At 46.3% G+C, this 17,046-nt stretch overlaps 1 protein-coding gene across 2 annotated transcripts in view; it reads left to right on the top strand.

Annotated features, from left to right (window-relative positions):
• Window positions 1-16,173, top strand: part of ACVR1 (activin A receptor type 1) — a 66,686-nt gene extending 50,513 nt beyond the window's left edge. For both annotated transcript variants that reach the window (XM_042784054.1, XM_042784055.1), the window contains 5 exons: window positions 347-493; window positions 3,043-3,318; window positions 7,342-7,539; window positions 13,848-13,978; window positions 14,891-16,173. In XM_042784054.1, the coding sequence (XP_042639988.1) occupies window positions 347-493; window positions 3,043-3,318; window positions 7,342-7,539; window positions 13,848-13,978; window positions 14,891-15,025 (887 nt within the window). In that variant the 3' untranslated portion in view covers window positions 15,026-16,173. The remainder of the gene's footprint in view (window positions 1-346; window positions 494-3,042; window positions 3,319-7,341; window positions 7,540-13,847; window positions 13,979-14,890) is intronic.
• The last annotated feature ends 873 nt before the right edge of the window (window positions 16,174-17,046 follow it).

The raw sequence follows: 17,046 nt of genomic DNA on the forward strand, positions 1-17,046 counted from the left end.
TATTGCATACACTGACCTTGCAGTATGCTGCAAAAGCACTTTCGTTGCTGGTGGTTAAATGATTACGCCTGCCCAGTACAAACACTCAGTGTACTGTACCAATGTGCAAGGAGGAGAGTTCCATACTCTCAGAGCTTGCACTTGAAAACAAACAGGAAAAAATTAAGGGACAGTGGAGCGCAGTATGACTGTAGAGTGGCAAAAAGTGTATGCAGGGGAGATCAAACTACATCAGTGCGATATTTGGGCCATGGCTGTTGATTTTCCATCCTATTAGCTAACTTTGTCCTTCTGCCCTGGGAAGATTGTTAATTCACAACTTTTACTCCGTGTGTTCCCCCACCAGGAAAGGGCCGTTACGGAGAAGTTTGGAGGGGTCAGTGGCAAGGAGAAAATGTTGCTGTGAAGATCTTCTCTTCTAGGGATGAAAAATCCTGGTTCAGGGAAACTGAATTGTACAACACTGTATTGCTGCGTCATGAGAATATATTAGGTAAGTAGGCCAGCCATATTCACGTGTGAAGGTGAGCTACCTGGGCAGTTCCCTTGCAATGCACTGCAGATTTGCTCAGGTATCTTCCAGTCCTTGAGATTAGGTTCTTGTGTTCGTGATAAATAGTTGAAAAGAAATTTTAAGGGGGAGGCTTGCCAGAAGGGTGCTGAAATCTGAGTCTTGGCTGGAGAAAGTGTCGTAGCAACCACGAATCATTGTCCTCCTGAAATATTCCAGCAAGAAGCAGTCAACCAGATTAATCAGTTGTTGGCAGCACAGTGTCTGGAGAAGAACAGAGGTGCCGCAGACCCGCCCGCTAAGAATTCACCCTTGCAGCTCCTGTTGCAGGGCAGCCAAATGGCAAAAGGGTATAGCACAATGTGTTAGGTGGAGAAGTTCTAGTGGATCTGTCTTCTTGTAACTTCAGTTTACCTGGGAGAAACGGAGAAAAAATGGGGAGGAGTTTATAATGAGATTTAAATATTTAAACACTTTTCCTTGTGCCTGAATAAAGTGCAGTATGAATCCATTATTTTTTCTGTTTAACTGTTCTGCTCAGGGTCAAACTAAGCTCCTTTCGTGTTTAAACTTCAACTGTAGTTACCTCTTTATGATGCATCTCATTTCCTTGTAAATACGGAAGTACGATGATTTTTAATCTTCTGCATCCCTTGTAGCTTGTGTGCTCAGTTCTGAGAGCTCAGAAAGTGGCTTTTTTGTGTTGTGAGCCATGGCTGAAGTTTAAGCAGCCCTTTTGATTCCTAGTAGACATGACCTTCTTTCGCTGATGTGCCACCTTCACAAATAAAGACAGTGGCGTGTTTTCTGAGTGCTGACATTACCTCACCCGCAGTCTGTCTGTTTTCAATCAGTTTTACTTGGGCTCCTTATTCTTGTCTCTTGTCAGAGAATATTCCTTGGCTCTACAGCTCACCCTGCTAGATGTTTGTCTAATGTTTCCTGAAACAGTTCCTTTGTTACTGCAAGAATAATTTGGTGGCCTCCTGAAATGTGAATTATTGAACTTTGCTTCCCAAGAGAGCAAGTAACTTGGCTGAAATTACATTACACATTTCCCATGTTCCTCTGGCTGTGTTTAGTCTTTCTTAATAACTGTCAAATTTGCTGGATATTTTATAGAATTTTTTTAGATGCGATATTCGACAGTATCACAGATTACGAAAGTGTCACATTGTGCAGAAATCTGACTTCAGGAGAGAAACTAGTGGGTGTTCTTTCTGACAAATGTCATATGTAGGTTTTTAATAAACATGATTTGTTCCTCTAATTTGGGAATAAAGCTTTTGTTTTTTTTTTTTTCCCAGCTAAAGCTGTTGAGGTCAACAGTGTGCTGATAGACAATAAATTCAGAAGTAACAGGAAAGGAGCTACTCCTGAATTTTGGGTTCAGTTTCAAGACACCACGTTTTTGAAAGCAGTTCTGGAGGTTCATGAGTTTTGAAGACAATTTTTTATTTGTTCCTTTGTAGAAAAATCGTTGTGAAACACAGCTGTGATGTGTAAAGGTGCTCTGCCTTACTTCACCACGGAAGCAAGTTGCACAGCGGTTGAGCTGTCTAGTGTTTGAAATGGAAGGATTACTATTCTGTGGTTCTGCTGTGCTGATCTTTCGGCGCCGCAACACTCTCCTTAGCCATCTGCCACTTCTTATGTCCCGCGGCTCTGCTGTGAGCTGGGGAGCAGCTGAAGAGAAGATGGGGAGTTTGGAGCCTCCAGCACTTCAGAGCAGTCCCATAGGCCCAATAATTTATCAGGCTGCAGCAATCCCTCCGCAGCCTTTTAAGCAATCGGCGACTGTTGGAGAGCGCGCTGTTGCAGTGGCGAGATGTGCTTTTTTCAATCTGTGGTTGGTCAGAAGGGTGTGACGTTGTTCCCTTGGGGACAGCAAGCTTTTGACATGTCGAGGTTGACTGCTGGAAGTGCTCAGGATAGACTTACCTTGGGTGTAAAAGTGAGGCTGGCACAGCATGTGACGTGTGATGCATACACGAAATGCGTTTAAGACTTTTCTCATTAGCCTGCAGTGGCTGCTGGTTGTCCTTAAAAATGGAAATTACTATTTATGACTTGTCTGTCTGAGGTATTGCTTCTTTCCAGTGTGATCCTGTTGAGTGGACAGCAGCAGATGTGCTACAGCCTGGTGGTCTTTTTGTTTAGCTGGAAACTTCCCTGCCCCAAGTCCTTCAAAAAGAGGGGAGGAAAAAACAATACCTTTTTTTTTTTTTTAAAAAAAAAAAAAAAAGTATGCGGTCCTAACAAGCAGTTGTGTTTGGTATGACTGACAAAATACAAAAATTATATTCTTGTGAATAGAGTTGAGTTAGAGTTCCAGAATCCATCAGCTCTTTTTTTCATCATGAGTATCTGCAGTCTGGTTTCAGTGCAATACAACTGTGTAAAAGTTCTAAACTGCAAGAGGGGCCTAGCAGCATTGATTCTTGTCTGGGGAGGGGGGAGTCTCGGAGGAGCTCTGTCGTTTTATTTTGTTTCTCTTTTTTTTTTTTTTTTTCTTTCCTTCCCATTTCTAGGTTTTATTGCCTCTGACATGACTTCCAGAAACTCTAGCACGCAGCTGTGGCTCATCACACACTACCACGAGATGGGCTCCCTGTACGACTACCTGCAGCTCACCACCCTGGACACGGTCAGCTGCCTCCGCGTCGTGCTCTCCATCGCCAGCGGCCTCGCGCACCTGCACATCGAGATCTTCGGCACCCAGGGGAAGCCTGCCATTTCCCACCGGGACCTGAAGAGCAAAAACATCCTCGTGAAGAAGAACGGGCAGTGCTGCATCGCGGATTTAGGTGGGTATCGCGGGGTTCGGGCGGCTATCGCGGGGTTCGGGCGGGTATCACGGCGTTCGGGCAGGTATCGCGGCGTTCGGGCGGGTATCGCGGGGTTCGGGCGGGTATCGCGGGGTTCGGGCGGGTATCGCGGCGTTCGGCGGGTATCGCGGCGTTCGGGCGGGTATCGCGGCGTTCGGGCGGGTATCGCGGGCTATCGCGCCACCGTGACCGTCCGGCGCGGGCGGTCGCGGGGGCTGCCGGCGGCCACCAGGGGGCGCGGTCGGCCCAGCAATGGCGGCGGCGGCGGCCGGTGCCGGTTCGGCCGAGGGGCCCCGGGCGGCGGCGCTTTCTGCGGTTCAGCTGCTTCCCGGGCCGGTGAACGCCGGCCGGGTCACCGCCCCCAGCTCCATCCCGCCTGAGGAGCCGCGGGGGGGCTCTGGGCCCGGCTGGGCCCGGGCTTCAACCTGGGGGGGTGCTGGGAAACACCACAGCAGCGCGGCTCCTTCGCCCCCCGGGGGGATAGAGTCACGGGCGGGTTTGGGTGGGGAGGGAGCTGAAAGCCCCCCCAGTGCCCCCCCCTGCCCCGGGCAGGGCCCCCTTCCCCCAGCCCAGGGGGCTCCCAGCCCCGTCCAACCTGGCCTTGAACCCTTCCAGGGAGGGGGCACCCACAGCTGCTCTGGGCACCCTGGGCCAGCGCCTCCCCCCCCGCACAGGGAAGGATTTCTGCCTTAGAGCTCACCTAAATCTGCCCTTTTTCGGTGCAAAACCGTCCCCCCTCGTCCCATCCCCACCCCCTGACCCAGAGTCCCCCCCCACCTCTCCTGTCCCCCCTTTAAGCCCTGGGAGGCCACTCTCAGGGTCCCCCCGGCCCCTTCTCTTCTCCAGGCTGAACCCCCCCAACTCTCTCAGCCCGGCCCCCCAGGGGAGCTGCTCCAGCCCCCCCAGCATCTCCGTGGCCTCCTCTGGCCCCGCTCGAGCAGCTCCGGGTCCTTCTGCTGTATGTCTGACTGGTTTTTTTTCTTTTCTCTGAAGACAAGGGGGAAAATAGCAGTAGAACAGTACTGTTGGGGAGTCACCTGCTAGACAGAAAGTGTATTGGGAGATGGGATTTTTTTTCAATAATCCTCTGCATAGTTCCTATGACTTTTACCTGAGGGACATGAGGTATACACATGCAAGACATGAGTCACACACCTGGGTCTGTCTAAATTTTCAGAGGGAATGGTAAGTAAAAAGTAGAGTCGTTAGTTGAAAATACAAAAATTCAAAGATTGGCTTTTAAATAAATTTGTAGTTCGCACTGAGGAGGGGGCAGCACATATTGGCACTGACTGACCTCACACTAATAAAGTGAAATCTACCGCATTATTTAGCTAGAGACTTGAGGTATCTGAGAGATTTTCTGGAGAGCACAGCAATGAACACATCCCAGTTATTTTTTATGATGGTAAAGTTGCTGGTTTTTAAAATGTGAAATCCTCAGGCATGCATCTAACATGGTTTTTCTTCCTTATCTGTAAAGGAGAGTTACCAAAGAGTTTGTTGCTTCTGGCAAATATTCATGCCCCTCTTCTTCTGTATAGTTTTGTCTCTTTTTCCTTCCTCTGGTCTCCTTCCCTGTTTCAACACGTGCACTGTACAAGAAAAATGGCACTTGGAGACTGGTCAGTATAAGCAAGTGGAAAGATTCGCTACAGCTGCCCAGAGCTAAGCTGGACTTGGGTTCTGTTGGTCACACCAGGTCCTGGACTTGCAGTGTACCCGTTAAGAATAGGTGTCAGCTCTGAACAGAAAGAGGAATAAAACTGCTTTGATGCATATCTTGTAATTGTCTGCCTTGCCGGCAGCCTGGGTGCCGCGCGCCCGCAGTGCCGCGTAGCTTGGTGGTGTTTGCCACTCAGTCCTGGTCCTTCTGACGGCAGCAAGGGCAAGAGCTTTGTGAATTGGCCGCTTGTCCTTCAGCAAGCGTGCTGGAAACCAGTGTCTCCAACAGCAAGCCGAGCGTCCAGAGCTGGAGTTACAAAACTGGCTGTTCCAAATATGTTCTAGCTAAGCAGAAACTGTGTGATAAAGTCCAAGGATGGATGTCAGTCTTGCCTCAGTCTGTCAGCACTGTGGAAAAGTTCTGCCCTTCTACTTCTGAAGCAATTCACGTGCGTGGTAATAGGTCTTAGTTAAGCAACTTTATAGAACAGCAGAATAATGCTTACATAAAAAGAAGAAAAAGCCCAGCCCTCCTCTTGCTCCCTCCTTCCCCTTGCCCCTCCATTCAGAATAGTGAGTGTCTGTTTGAAACAAACACTGGTGATTGTAAGGAAGGTGCAAAGAATGCTGACAAAACATGTTTGTTACATTTTGTTTCTAGCAGATACTCCAGTATACTAAAGAGGAATTTTTTGGTGTCTTGAAAACCAATGTTTTTCATCACTTTGTATTCCTGTCAGGCTTTTTTTTAAAAAAGAATTATTATCTTAAAGTAAGAGCTTTGCTGACAAGCACTTAATGTGCTGTTAAGTTAAATGTGCACTGAGATCTTCTGAGGTGAAAAGAAACTGAAGCAGTGCAATGTCTGCTTCCTAACGCTCATAAACAGCGCAGATGCCACCATGATGAGAACCTGATTACAACATTGTTGTCCCCTGACCTTATTGCAACACTTGCCTAGTTTGTAGTGTGCAGGATGCTGACATGCATCCCTCAGCCTTCAACCTTTGACCTGTCAATCTATTCAATCTGTTTTGCCCAGTTTGGATGGAGTATTACGATTTTTATCAAAGCATTCTCCAAAGTCTTGAAGTCTTCAGAGTTTGCCAGGAAATTTGTTTTCTAACCTTTGTTTCCAATGTTCGTGTTTTGTTTTGTTTTGTTTTTTTTAAATATTCCGTACATACTGTATAATATAAATTAATATAAACAAATACATAAATGTCCAAGTGTGTGTCTGTATATATGACAAAAAATATTTTTATTTGGAAAGCAGGCTTTTCAGATTATCTTCTCAGCAGTTAATATATGGTATCCTTCTAGGGACGGGGTTAGTAGATGGTATCTTTCTAGAGGTGCCATAAGCATTTTCTTAGCAGCTTGAATTACTTGAAGTGCATTTAAATTGTAGGGAAGTGTTTTCTAAATTTTTGTTACAGTGGAGTGCAGACTATTTTTTTTTGAAAGACAAATCTGGTGATAGGTTAATTTTTTATGTGACTGAGTTAAATCTTTTTAAGTTTCATCTGAAATAAACTCATGTTAATTGTAAATAGTATATCTTATTCTTACCAGATTTGTTGAGGAAATTAGGGAGAGTTTGTGTCCTCTTTTCTATTGCTTAGTTATGTCACGCACTTGTTGCTGTTCAATTTGCAGTGCTCTGTTTACCATGGCAAAATGAGTACTCTGTGTGTTTCCAAATTTACAGTAATTTAGTCCCTCACATAATGTTCTTTGCTTAAATGTTTAGTAATTAGTAGAAACCAGGTAGAGTGGTTTTGACTGACTCATTTTAGATCAACTTGAGGATGTTTATTTTTCAAGCTACTGCAAATACGGTGTTTTTTATTTTCCAGCTTTATTTTTTTAACTTGTGTATATCCATCATGCAGTGTTTTTCTTCTCTTCTTCCCAGCAGTTCAGATATATCCACCTACCCGAAAGTTCTATAAATAAATTTGAATGCTGTGTAAAATTGTTTTCTTCTAAGTAACAGATGCTTGGCCTTCTGTGTATACGTGCCTAGAGCGCTGGTGACATCCAGTGGCTGCAAAACACTTAATGACAACATTTTGCAACAGTGCAATAAAGTGCTTAATGGTAATCCCTGAGGAGATAATTGGTCTAAGTCTACAGACACAGTGGCTGTTTTTGATAGCTAGTTTGGAGATGACCCAGTTGGTCTTTGGACAGTTGGACTCTCAGCTCCTTCTTTTTGAAAATCTGTCTGATGGGTGTCACTGCTTACATGTAATTTTAGGTGTATGTGGCTATATCTTTAAAAGGGGCTTAACTGTGAGTTTTGTTTTTTTTTTTTTTTTTCCTGTCCTTCAGGCCTTGCAGTTATGCACTCCCAAAGCACGAATCAGTTGGATGTGGGCAACAATCCCCGTGTGGGTACTAAACGCTACATGGCTCCAGAAGTCTTGGACGAAACTATCCAGGCAGACTGCTTTGACTCTTATAAAAGGGTCGATATCTGGGCTTTTGGGCTGGTCCTCTGGGAAGTAGCTAGACGTATGGTTAGCAACGGTAAGTATTTGGGACTCGTTAACTTGTTTTTAGGAGGGGTTAAGCAAGCGGTAATTCACAGCTAAGCATGAGCCCCAACACTGCAGAGGATGCACAGTAAGATACTGGACCTCCAAAGTATTTTGATTCCTGACACTTTGCCTGTGTCAAAGTTGTTGGTATGTTGGGTACAATGGCCGAATATTCTTGTCATTTCTGTTAAGGTAGAAAGAGGGTCCCCTGCTACGTTCTAAATTTTGATGAGAAGTAATTCATACCACACAGTCAAGTTAAAATTTTAGATCATAACGTCTGTAAACTTTTTCCGTGTGTCATTAAACCACAGTGAATACTTTTAGGTGGCTGTTTCTCATGACAAAACCTAATGAACCGAAGGAAAATGTGTGAGGGGAAGAAGTGAAGTGATCAGAAGTCAGCGGTGCTCTTGCTTTACCAAGTTAAATGCACTTGCAAAGCAGGACTTGGTGGAAGTACAGTTCTGCTTGGGAGAAGTGCCACTGCGATCCTGTTCTGCAGCACAGGGCGTTGATTCGCATTTCCTTGGCAAGGGTGTCAGAATTTAAGAACCTTTAAGCTGGGTATCTGTTGGTTTGACTTCTTGTCCTTGTTAATTAGGAAGTCCTCTCTGACTTCTGGGCCCCAGGTTGTGCTCGCTGGCCCCAAGCAGGCAGGAGAACGCAGAAGGTGCCCTTCAGGCACGTCTGCAGACGCTGGCAGTGCTGCACTGTGAACGTGAGATGTTTAAATCTGAGGAAATTCTGGGTAGTCGTACGCATTTATTTGCTCTGTGTCTGTCTGATCTGTGCCCACTAAACCCAAACCTGGGATTCTGTAACAGACAGCAGACAGTGGGTTTATCTGCTTTGGGAAAAGACGAGCAGTCGTTCGTTAGGTAGGTTAGACTGTAGGGTGGGTCCTCGTGCGGCAGGTAGGGCTGGTGCCAGGCGGGGTGCCTGCCAGCGTAGGATCCGAGCACGAACTCGTGGGGAGGAGGCAGGGTCAGAACGGTTGGCAGCAGTCAGGGTGGCTCAGACGGAAGAGTTGAGGGCTTTTATGGTGGGAACTATTGCAGGTCAGAATTTGAGGGAAGGATTAAGATAGCTTTAGAGATGTTCTCAAAAAGCAGCTGTTGAGAGCCAAAGGAGGGTGTATGAGCAGTTTTGTGGAGAGCTGGCTACAAAGGAGCAGTGAGTAGACAGAGGTAGGCTGCAGTAAAGGATGACAGGGAAGGCTAGTGAAGGTAGCTAGTACAGAGTAACAAAGCCTGGCTCAGATTCTAGTGGAGGTTGAGGTACTTGCCTCATACTGGTTTTTGTGCATTATCTCCCCTCTATACCTTGACCATTTGGACAGGATTACCACTGTGGGGAAAGGACAGGTGCATGTGCAACAGCTCTAGAGGCAAACAAATACTGTTACTCTGTTAACGAACAGGAATTCTTCCAAAGGTGATCCTTTTACTTCATCTGTTATTGTTGGTGGCCAAAATAATTTTACTGTGAGTTACCAAAAAAAAAAAAAAAAAAGTGGTATTGCTCCCTTGTTCAGGGTAATTCTCAGCCCGGCAGCCCCAGGCAGCTAGTTGTCTCTAGAAATGCTGCAGTGAGGCTTGTTATGAGCAGGCTGCTGGGAGGGGGCACTTCTCAGAAGATTTGCCAACCTTCCAGGCTGGCTGGGAAGCTCTCTGGGGCCAGGGGCCCTGTGCCAAGCCCCTCTCTTCCCTAGGATACTCACAAGGTGCTTAAACAACGCTGACTCGGAGGCAGCAAAATGCATCGGGTGGGTTCAGGTGGCTCATTTAAGTCTCCTTGTTAGTGTGAACGCTTGTTTTGACAGCTCTGAAGAAGTCCAAAATGAGTTCTGTCTGGTCAGGAGAGCGGGGCAATCTGTGGGGGTGGTCAGCAGTTTTGGGGAGAAGCAGCCGCAGGGTCTGTAGCGAGCGCTGCTGTCCTGCTGGGAGCTGGCGCGGTCACGGGGCGCACTCCGGGGTGGCCGGAGCTGAGCTCCTGACTTGGCTTTCCTCCTCCCCTCGCTGTCGGAGGAGTTACTGGAATGAAGACATGTGCAGCAAAAGGCCTGGGTATTGTTCTGATATGAAAACACGTGTCAGCTGAATCACAGGGTGACAGTGATCTCGGGGGAAGGTGTATGTGGTTAATTAGAAAAAGGAAAGTCTTGTGAACGCATGGTGTTAATTTTTCTTAACGTACTTTGTTTGTTGACAAATGTATGTTGCGGGCAGTTATGAAGACTTGCCCGTTGCATTTCCCAATATTTGGAGACCTCTGGGTTGCAGTTCACGTCAGCACGAGTGCCTTGAGAATTTAAGCTGTGTAACTTCATTGTTTTCAGGGCAGTTTTATATTCTGCACTTTGTCTGTCTCAGCAGTCTGTGGGCACTGTAGTTTACCGGTTGCCATGACAGGGTGGGGTTGGTGGGTTCCCTGTGCAGTAGGTGACGCTGGCTGCGATGGGGAGGGGAGGGGAGGGGAGGGGAGGGAAGGAGAGGAGGCGCTGGCCCTTCCCCCATGCTGCCCGCGGGGGGAGCGTGCCCGTGGTGCTGGGTGGGGGCAGCAGCGGTGCTTACGGGGGGCCCTGCTTGCACATAGGCACCCTGCAGGGTGTTGTCTGTCTGAACACAGCAGGTGGCCTACACGATGGCAAAACCACGTGCAAGCTCTTGGTAGGTTTGTTTTTAACTGCCAGTCTTGACTTTTGAGTAGTTCATCTGGCACCTGTCTTGACACTGTGCTGTTTCGGAGGCTGGTAATCCTTTGTGGAGTATTAGATGCCTTGCTCTCTTTGTATATGAATATACAATTATATTTATATATGTGTGTATATACTGTACATAATAGATATAAAAAATACAGCCTGGCCTAGTTACCTCTTGAAACGAAAATTTCATAAAACGGTACCTATTATTTAAATATTCCTGGGCTGAAGTTTTGATACATAACTATCGCTGCAGTACCTGCAGTTCACAGGCAATTTGCCTGAGCTACTTTTAAACTGGCGAGCTTAGATTGTGCTGGCAGCTTCACCAAGCTGGTAAGAAACTCAGCGTGGACTGCAGGCCTACCAAAGGGGATAGGTAAATGCTTCAGGAATTTGATTCAGGCTGAGCTCACTGCCACTGTGGAAGCACCTGTAATACAGATATGTCATGACATTGGTCACATCAATAAAGTCTTAAGTTTAAGACGACGGTGATGCTAATTCCACAGTACTCATTTCCAGCTGCTCTGTATTTCTGGCTGTTGCCATAAGTAATTAAACTTCCTTGCACTGCTTTGACACGGAGTAAACGTTTTCTGTCAAATCTGAGTGCTCAGTTGTGTGGAAATCATTACTTCATCAAGTGGTCACTCAGATAACCCTGTGTGATTTGCAGTAAGACTTTGGCACTGGGAGTGAGCGTGCTGAGGCCGGGGCAGCACGCTCCCCTGAACTGCCTGGTGGTGTATCTTAGGTGGGCTAGAGGCACTTGGCAGTTACGTGTGCTAGAAATTTTTGCTGCTGTCCCATACTGGTGGGCACTTGTCATCTCATTTGCTGGGTGGAAATTCGGTCTATTCTAGTGAGCCAGGTTGGCTTAGTACTTCAGTTTGTGGTGACTCTGAAGTTGTTGTACTCTGTCTTGATAGTTTTTTAAAATTTAAAATTTTATTTTTTAATGTTTTGTTTTACATTTTTAATTTTTTAAAACCTTCAATATTTTTTTTCAACGGTCCTCAAGATGACACAGTGATTCTCAGTACTTTCCCGTTGTGGCTTAGTATAAGGAGGGAAATGTCGTAGGAAACTCCTTCTCCACAGCCGAGAGTACTTGCGGAATGTCTTTGTGCTGTAGCAGGAGCCACTCAGCATTTCTCTAGGTACTTGACAATGTGATTTAAGCCCCCAAATCAGTATTTTACTCTTTAAATAGACCCGTGCTTGTTCCTTGTCGAGTGGTGGTTCACTGCTTTTTGAGTGTGCTCCCTTCCTAGCGTGCAGTGCCTTGTGTGGTCGCTTACCCGGTGCCTGGCACTTGCAGTTCTGTTCCTTGTGCATCTTCGCTGTGTTCCCAGTACTGCAGTCTTGTTTAATGGGAAGCCCAGGGCCTTCAGAACCTGGAGGGTGGTTACAGCTCAGAGCCACCCCTGGTGTGTGATCATCCTTCTGTCGGCAAGTTCTTGTCTGCTTGGCTGTTCGTGTTGTTTTTGCTGTGCTCCAACAGTTAGATGCGTGCATGCCTAGGACAAGTTGACATCAAAGGAGAATAAAGGTGAATCAAACGCTGCTGTATTTGTGAGTTCCAGTTGATTTGAATAGCAAAAAGCCAGCAACTCGGGGAGGGGGGTGGGGTGGGGAATCCAATGTATTGCAAATGACAGATGTGATCTTAAAACCGCCGAGGAAGCAGCAGGCTGTGGGTGGTGCTGGAGGAGCGCGGGGTCCCCCTGCAGCGAGCGGCTGGCTGGCCTCCCCGGGGCAGTGGGCGAGGGCAGCGTGTCGCGGGTCAGCGGCGGGTTCGCGCGGGGCGGTGTGGGCTAGAGGTTGCAGTGGCTTGCTGGCACCGCGGGCGGGCTGCTGCGGGGCCGGCACGGCCCCTGGGGTCTCTGACGTTTGGCAGGGCTAGATCAGAGTCCTCCGGAGCCGCGCCGTTGGAGTAAAGGCTAGACCCGCTTCGTTCCACATTGATTGCTGTACGTCTTATCTGAAATAGCCAGTTACCTACCCTGTGCTTTGGAAAGACCACATGAAAATAGCCAGCTAAAGCCAGACTCTCTCTAGTGATAAAGTTCATCCGTAATATCCTAATGACCCTGGAAATGTTTTTCAGAGCTATATGAAGTGGCTCAGAAGTTCTGCACTTTACTTGTATAAAGCCACTGCTTTATCTGGAAGTACAGACAGTGTGGATACACAAGAGGTTTTCCTGAGTTTTCACAATAAACTTTATTCTGTGTGCTGGGAGGAGCAGGCGTGTCAAGACAAGGGTTCAGCCCTGTTGGTGATGTTTGGTGTATGCAGTTACGAATTGCTGGGAGGAGGAGGGCGGGTGATGCTTCTTTATGCAGCATGTAACGTAGTCGGTCCTTCTGCATCTATGTCAAAAAGCTGTAGGGCAAACCCTGCAGCCTGCTGGTTACTGGCTTGGGTAGCAGATCTTTGAACTGTCCTGCTGTTTTCAAAGGGAGTTGTAATTCCCCGAAGACCGTTTCCCTTTTCAGCTAGTCATCACAGATCGGGATTTACAGATTTTTTTGCACGGTGTCCGTGGGATTTTGATCTTAAAGCTCGACCACTGTAGCAAGGTTTGAGAACCTCCTTTTCAACTCCAGTATATCCCAAGCCACAGAAATTCTCCTGGATTTCATGTATGTCTGACTGTGGGACAGCTGCCAGTCTGCTAAAAGGCAGTTTTAAAATTGTTCTGCCCATGTTTCTACCGTATACAGACGGCCTCACTCGCTCAGTGTCTTTCCAAGCTGCTAACTCACATGCCTGCCTTTGGACACCAGTTTTTAAATTGGCTTCCTGAAAACGCTGAGCTCCCTGTAGATCGTTTGTGAGCTTAATCCACTGATGAAACAGCAGTGCTGCACGCAGGCCTCAGAGAGTAGGCAAAAGGCTTTTCAGCCTGCCAGTTTTATGTAAGCTGGGTGACAAGTTGTGAGAGCACACACACGAGCTCATTTTTCAACACAAGAGTCCTAGAAAATGCATTCAGATACTGGGTGCCACAGGCTCTGAGGTGTTTGGCTTTGATGGCAATGTGGTGCCAATTACCCTAGGTATTTTACTGTTTTAATAATAAAAAATGAAATTACATGGAGCCACCAGCATGAGGGTCTGTAGATGCCAGTGTGCTTATTGGACTCTTTCAGGAATTATAAAATCGTGCAAAGTGTGTGGTAAGCCTGTTGCAAACCACAATGCAGACGTTTAAATTTTTAACATTGGCTAGTAAAAATCCCATTTTTGTAGTAGTCAGTAAACCTCCCTGCGTTATAAAAGATGGCCTTTTGGCAAGTGAATTTATTTCTCGTCATGTCAGCTCAAGCATCTCCAAAATGGCTATAGCTCTTACTCTGTGGAATGGTAGTATGAGTCAGTTAACACTTTGAGTAGAAAAAGCTGTTCCTATGACAGTGAGTGCTACTCTTCTGTTTAATGGCTGCTTGACACTGTGGTGTTGACTTTTAAAATATTTCTGTGCTTCTTAGGTGGCTAGGTCACGTGTTCTCTCCTGCTCTGCAGAAACGCTGTTTCACTGACACAGTTATTAATTAATGCCTCTCTTGTTGGTGTCTCACCAGGTATCGTGGAAGACTACAAACCACCGTTTTATGACTTGGTTCCAAATGATCCCAGTTTTGAAGACATGAGGAAGGTGGTCTGTGTAGACCAGCAAAGGCCGAACATTCCCAACAGATGGTTCTCAGACCCCGTAAGTGGGTGTGCTGGTGGGCGGTTTGCGGAAGGTTCGAGCTGACCTTCTTTTGAAATAAAGTCATGAAAGTTATGTTCGGTTATCACTTGAGATTTCAGTGATCTCAATACTCCTTTGTCAGGAGCATTTACCTGTGCAGGTTTCAGAAGCATGCTGATGTGGACCTTTTTTATGTTGGAGCCAGAAGAAAACACAGTGAGCAAAGTTATGACTGTTAAGTCGGAGCTGTTCACAGATGAGCCTCTTAGTAGCATGATTTAACGATAACTATTTTAAAGCTACTCTCCCTATGTGGTTCTCTCTCCAAGGGGAAATTTCTTTAAGGGGAAGGCAGCCTGTGTAGGACTTTCTGTGGCTTATAAGAATGCAGATTTAGAACAGAATTTTGGTCTCTCCCCTACCTACAGGATAAGGGAATGTTGTTCTTTTTGAAAGGCTAGTGCTGAAGTGTATTTTTCTTCATCGGAATCAGTCTTGCCCCTCCAGGCTGACCAGCTCTCTTGTTCCTTGTTCCTGAAGCCGTGGAGGTGGGTTTGAACCTGTACGGCTGGCGAGGGCCCGCGAGGCCGGGGGGGGCCTCCCGCGGGGCTCTGTAGGGTGTTTTCTTACTTAGAAGAATGCCAAAACTCCGTTGGTTAAAATGACACTAGCTTGTCACTCTGGTCAGCCCGTTGTCTAGTTTTATTCTTGGTTTAACCAAGTTAACAAACTTGGGTTTTGTTGGGGTTTTTATCAACACTTGAAAGCTCTAGATTTGATAGATAGCAGTAAGCTCTGTAGACTCTAAAAACTGAGTATTAATAAGGCAATAAAATCTTATTGTGTTAGTGCTTAACTCAATCTAGTGCTTTCTTGGCTTGTGATTTGCGTACTTACGTGTGTGTTTTGTGTTTTTTATTCTTCTCCCAGACATTAACATCTCTTGCCAAGTTGATGAAAGAATGCTGGTATCAAAATCCATCAGCAAGACTGACAGCCCTGCGAATCAAAAAGACTTTGACCAAAATTGATAATTCCTTAGATAAACTGAAAGCTGACTGTTGACCTTCTTCTCGTGATGCTCTCCTGACAGGAAGGCCTTTGTCTGGTTCAGAGCAGTCTGGCCAGACAGTTTATACGACTGGTCCCCATGTGGCTACTAACAGAGGCAGAAGTTCCTACCAAGCCATCTGTGTGGGAGACATCAGAACCTTGTGGACTTTGCTCAGTGACTACAACGGGCATTTCACAAATGGTCAAGCTCTAAGGACTCACGCTGGATGTACTGTTGCGAAGGTAGTGGCCTGAAGGAAGACAGAGAAATCCTAAAACAAGATCAGGGCATTAAATAATGGCTTTGAACAGCTTTTTTTCCTTTTTTTTTTTTTTCCTTTTTTTTTTTTTTTTTTTTTTTTAATTCTCCTAATCACTCCCAGGGTGAACACATGGAAGTGGTAAATTTTAATCAGCAATATTGCCTGTGCTTCTCTTCTTTATTGCACTAGGAATTCTTTGCATTCCTTACTTGCACTGTCACTGTTAATTTTAATGACATGACTTGCCAAAAATATGATTGGCTGTGTACTACATTGATCTATGCCTGAATAATAGGAAATGAATTTGGTAAACTGAAAATGTAACTGTCAGATTTTAGCTGCATTTTACATGTGTACTGATGTTTACAATAATGCTGAACATTAGGAATTTCTCGTTTATACAAAACTTGCAAATTATTTATTACTAGTGCACTTGCCAGTTTTTTAAACTGTAAAATAAGTGCATAAAGTTAAAGCTTATTTTTATGTGGCCTCTTTCATGATTTCTTACACAGATGTTTTTGTAACACAATATAACCTGAAACATAAACTGTTTTCTGTATTATCATATTACAACTCGATAGTCACATTTTAAGTGCTTCACATTTGTAGGTGTGTGGTCTGTAACATATTTTCAGTTCAGATACGGAACATATATATAGCCATTACCCACATGACATTGTCTAGTATCTTACTGATCTAGAAAAGGAAAGCAATGGAGGAATTAACTAGAATTTTAGGTCATGAATGCTGTGGGGAAAATGCATTTTATTTCTTCTAAGCTATATAATATGCATTTAAACTCTGCCAGAAAAATAACTATTTTGTTTTAATCTACTTTTTCTATTTAGTAGTTATTTGTATAAATTAAATAGAATGTTTTCAAGTCAAACAGAAGAGTGGTTGAGTTCTCTTCCTGCCTGTTAGTGGCGAAGGTGCACTGCTGCAGCGGTGGGCGCCTCCGGCCGTGTGCTGGCAGGCCGGTAGCGCTGCTCCAGGCGGGCGCCGGGTGGGGCACGGGGGTGCTGAGGCTCTGGGCGGCTGTTTGTCTGGCTGTGTTGTTCCTGCCCTCAGCTGGGCCCCGGAATGGCCCAGCAGGAGCCGCGTGCTGTCCTGGGCCGTGACGGGGCCGTGTCGGCGCGAGCCCCGCGGGGAGGCCCGGGACCCCTCGCCTGCGGGGAGCTGCTCCGCTCGCTGCCCAGGGAAGGGCTGTCTGCCGGCGCCTCTTGGGACGCTCGTCTTGCTGTGCCGGGTGGAAGAGTAGCTAGGAAGTGACAGTGCCCTTCCATCCTTCATTCAGGGGCTTGCAGTCCTCCAGCTCATCTGAGGACCTGGATAGTAACTAGCCCTTTGGACACGTTTCCTCTCTGGCTTAAAAAACTTCTCTGAGGTTCCCTTTGGTGTTCGGAGTCTGCTGGGTTCTGCTCTTCTGCGTCTCTGTAATTTTGCCTTCTCAGCCCCGGACTTCCTTGTCCTCCTCTGGCCACGCAGCGTGCCGTTCTCTTTCTACATTTCTGGTGTAGAACTAACAGCCAGGTCCGCAGGGCCGGTGCTGCCTGGGGCCAAGAGCCTGTGTGGCACCGCAGCTCTGCAGATCAGACTGAATTGATGCCAGTTGCTGGGTCTCTTAATGGTACTTGATGAGAATCTGAGCAGATCTAGTGCTGCAAAAAAACATAAGCAAAGCAGGATCTGATTAGTTTTTATTGTTAGTTTTTAATAGGAAGTCAAAGGCTGAGTTGCCTGACTGCATTCTGGGCTGCGTGGGAG

This window comes from Tyto alba, unplaced genomic scaffold (assembly GCF_018691265.1).
Source record: "Tyto alba isolate M040663 unplaced genomic scaffold, T.alba_DEE_v4.0 Super-Scaffold_7, whole genome shotgun sequence".
Lineage (NCBI taxonomy): Eukaryota > Metazoa > Chordata > Aves > Strigiformes > Tytonidae > Tyto > Tyto alba.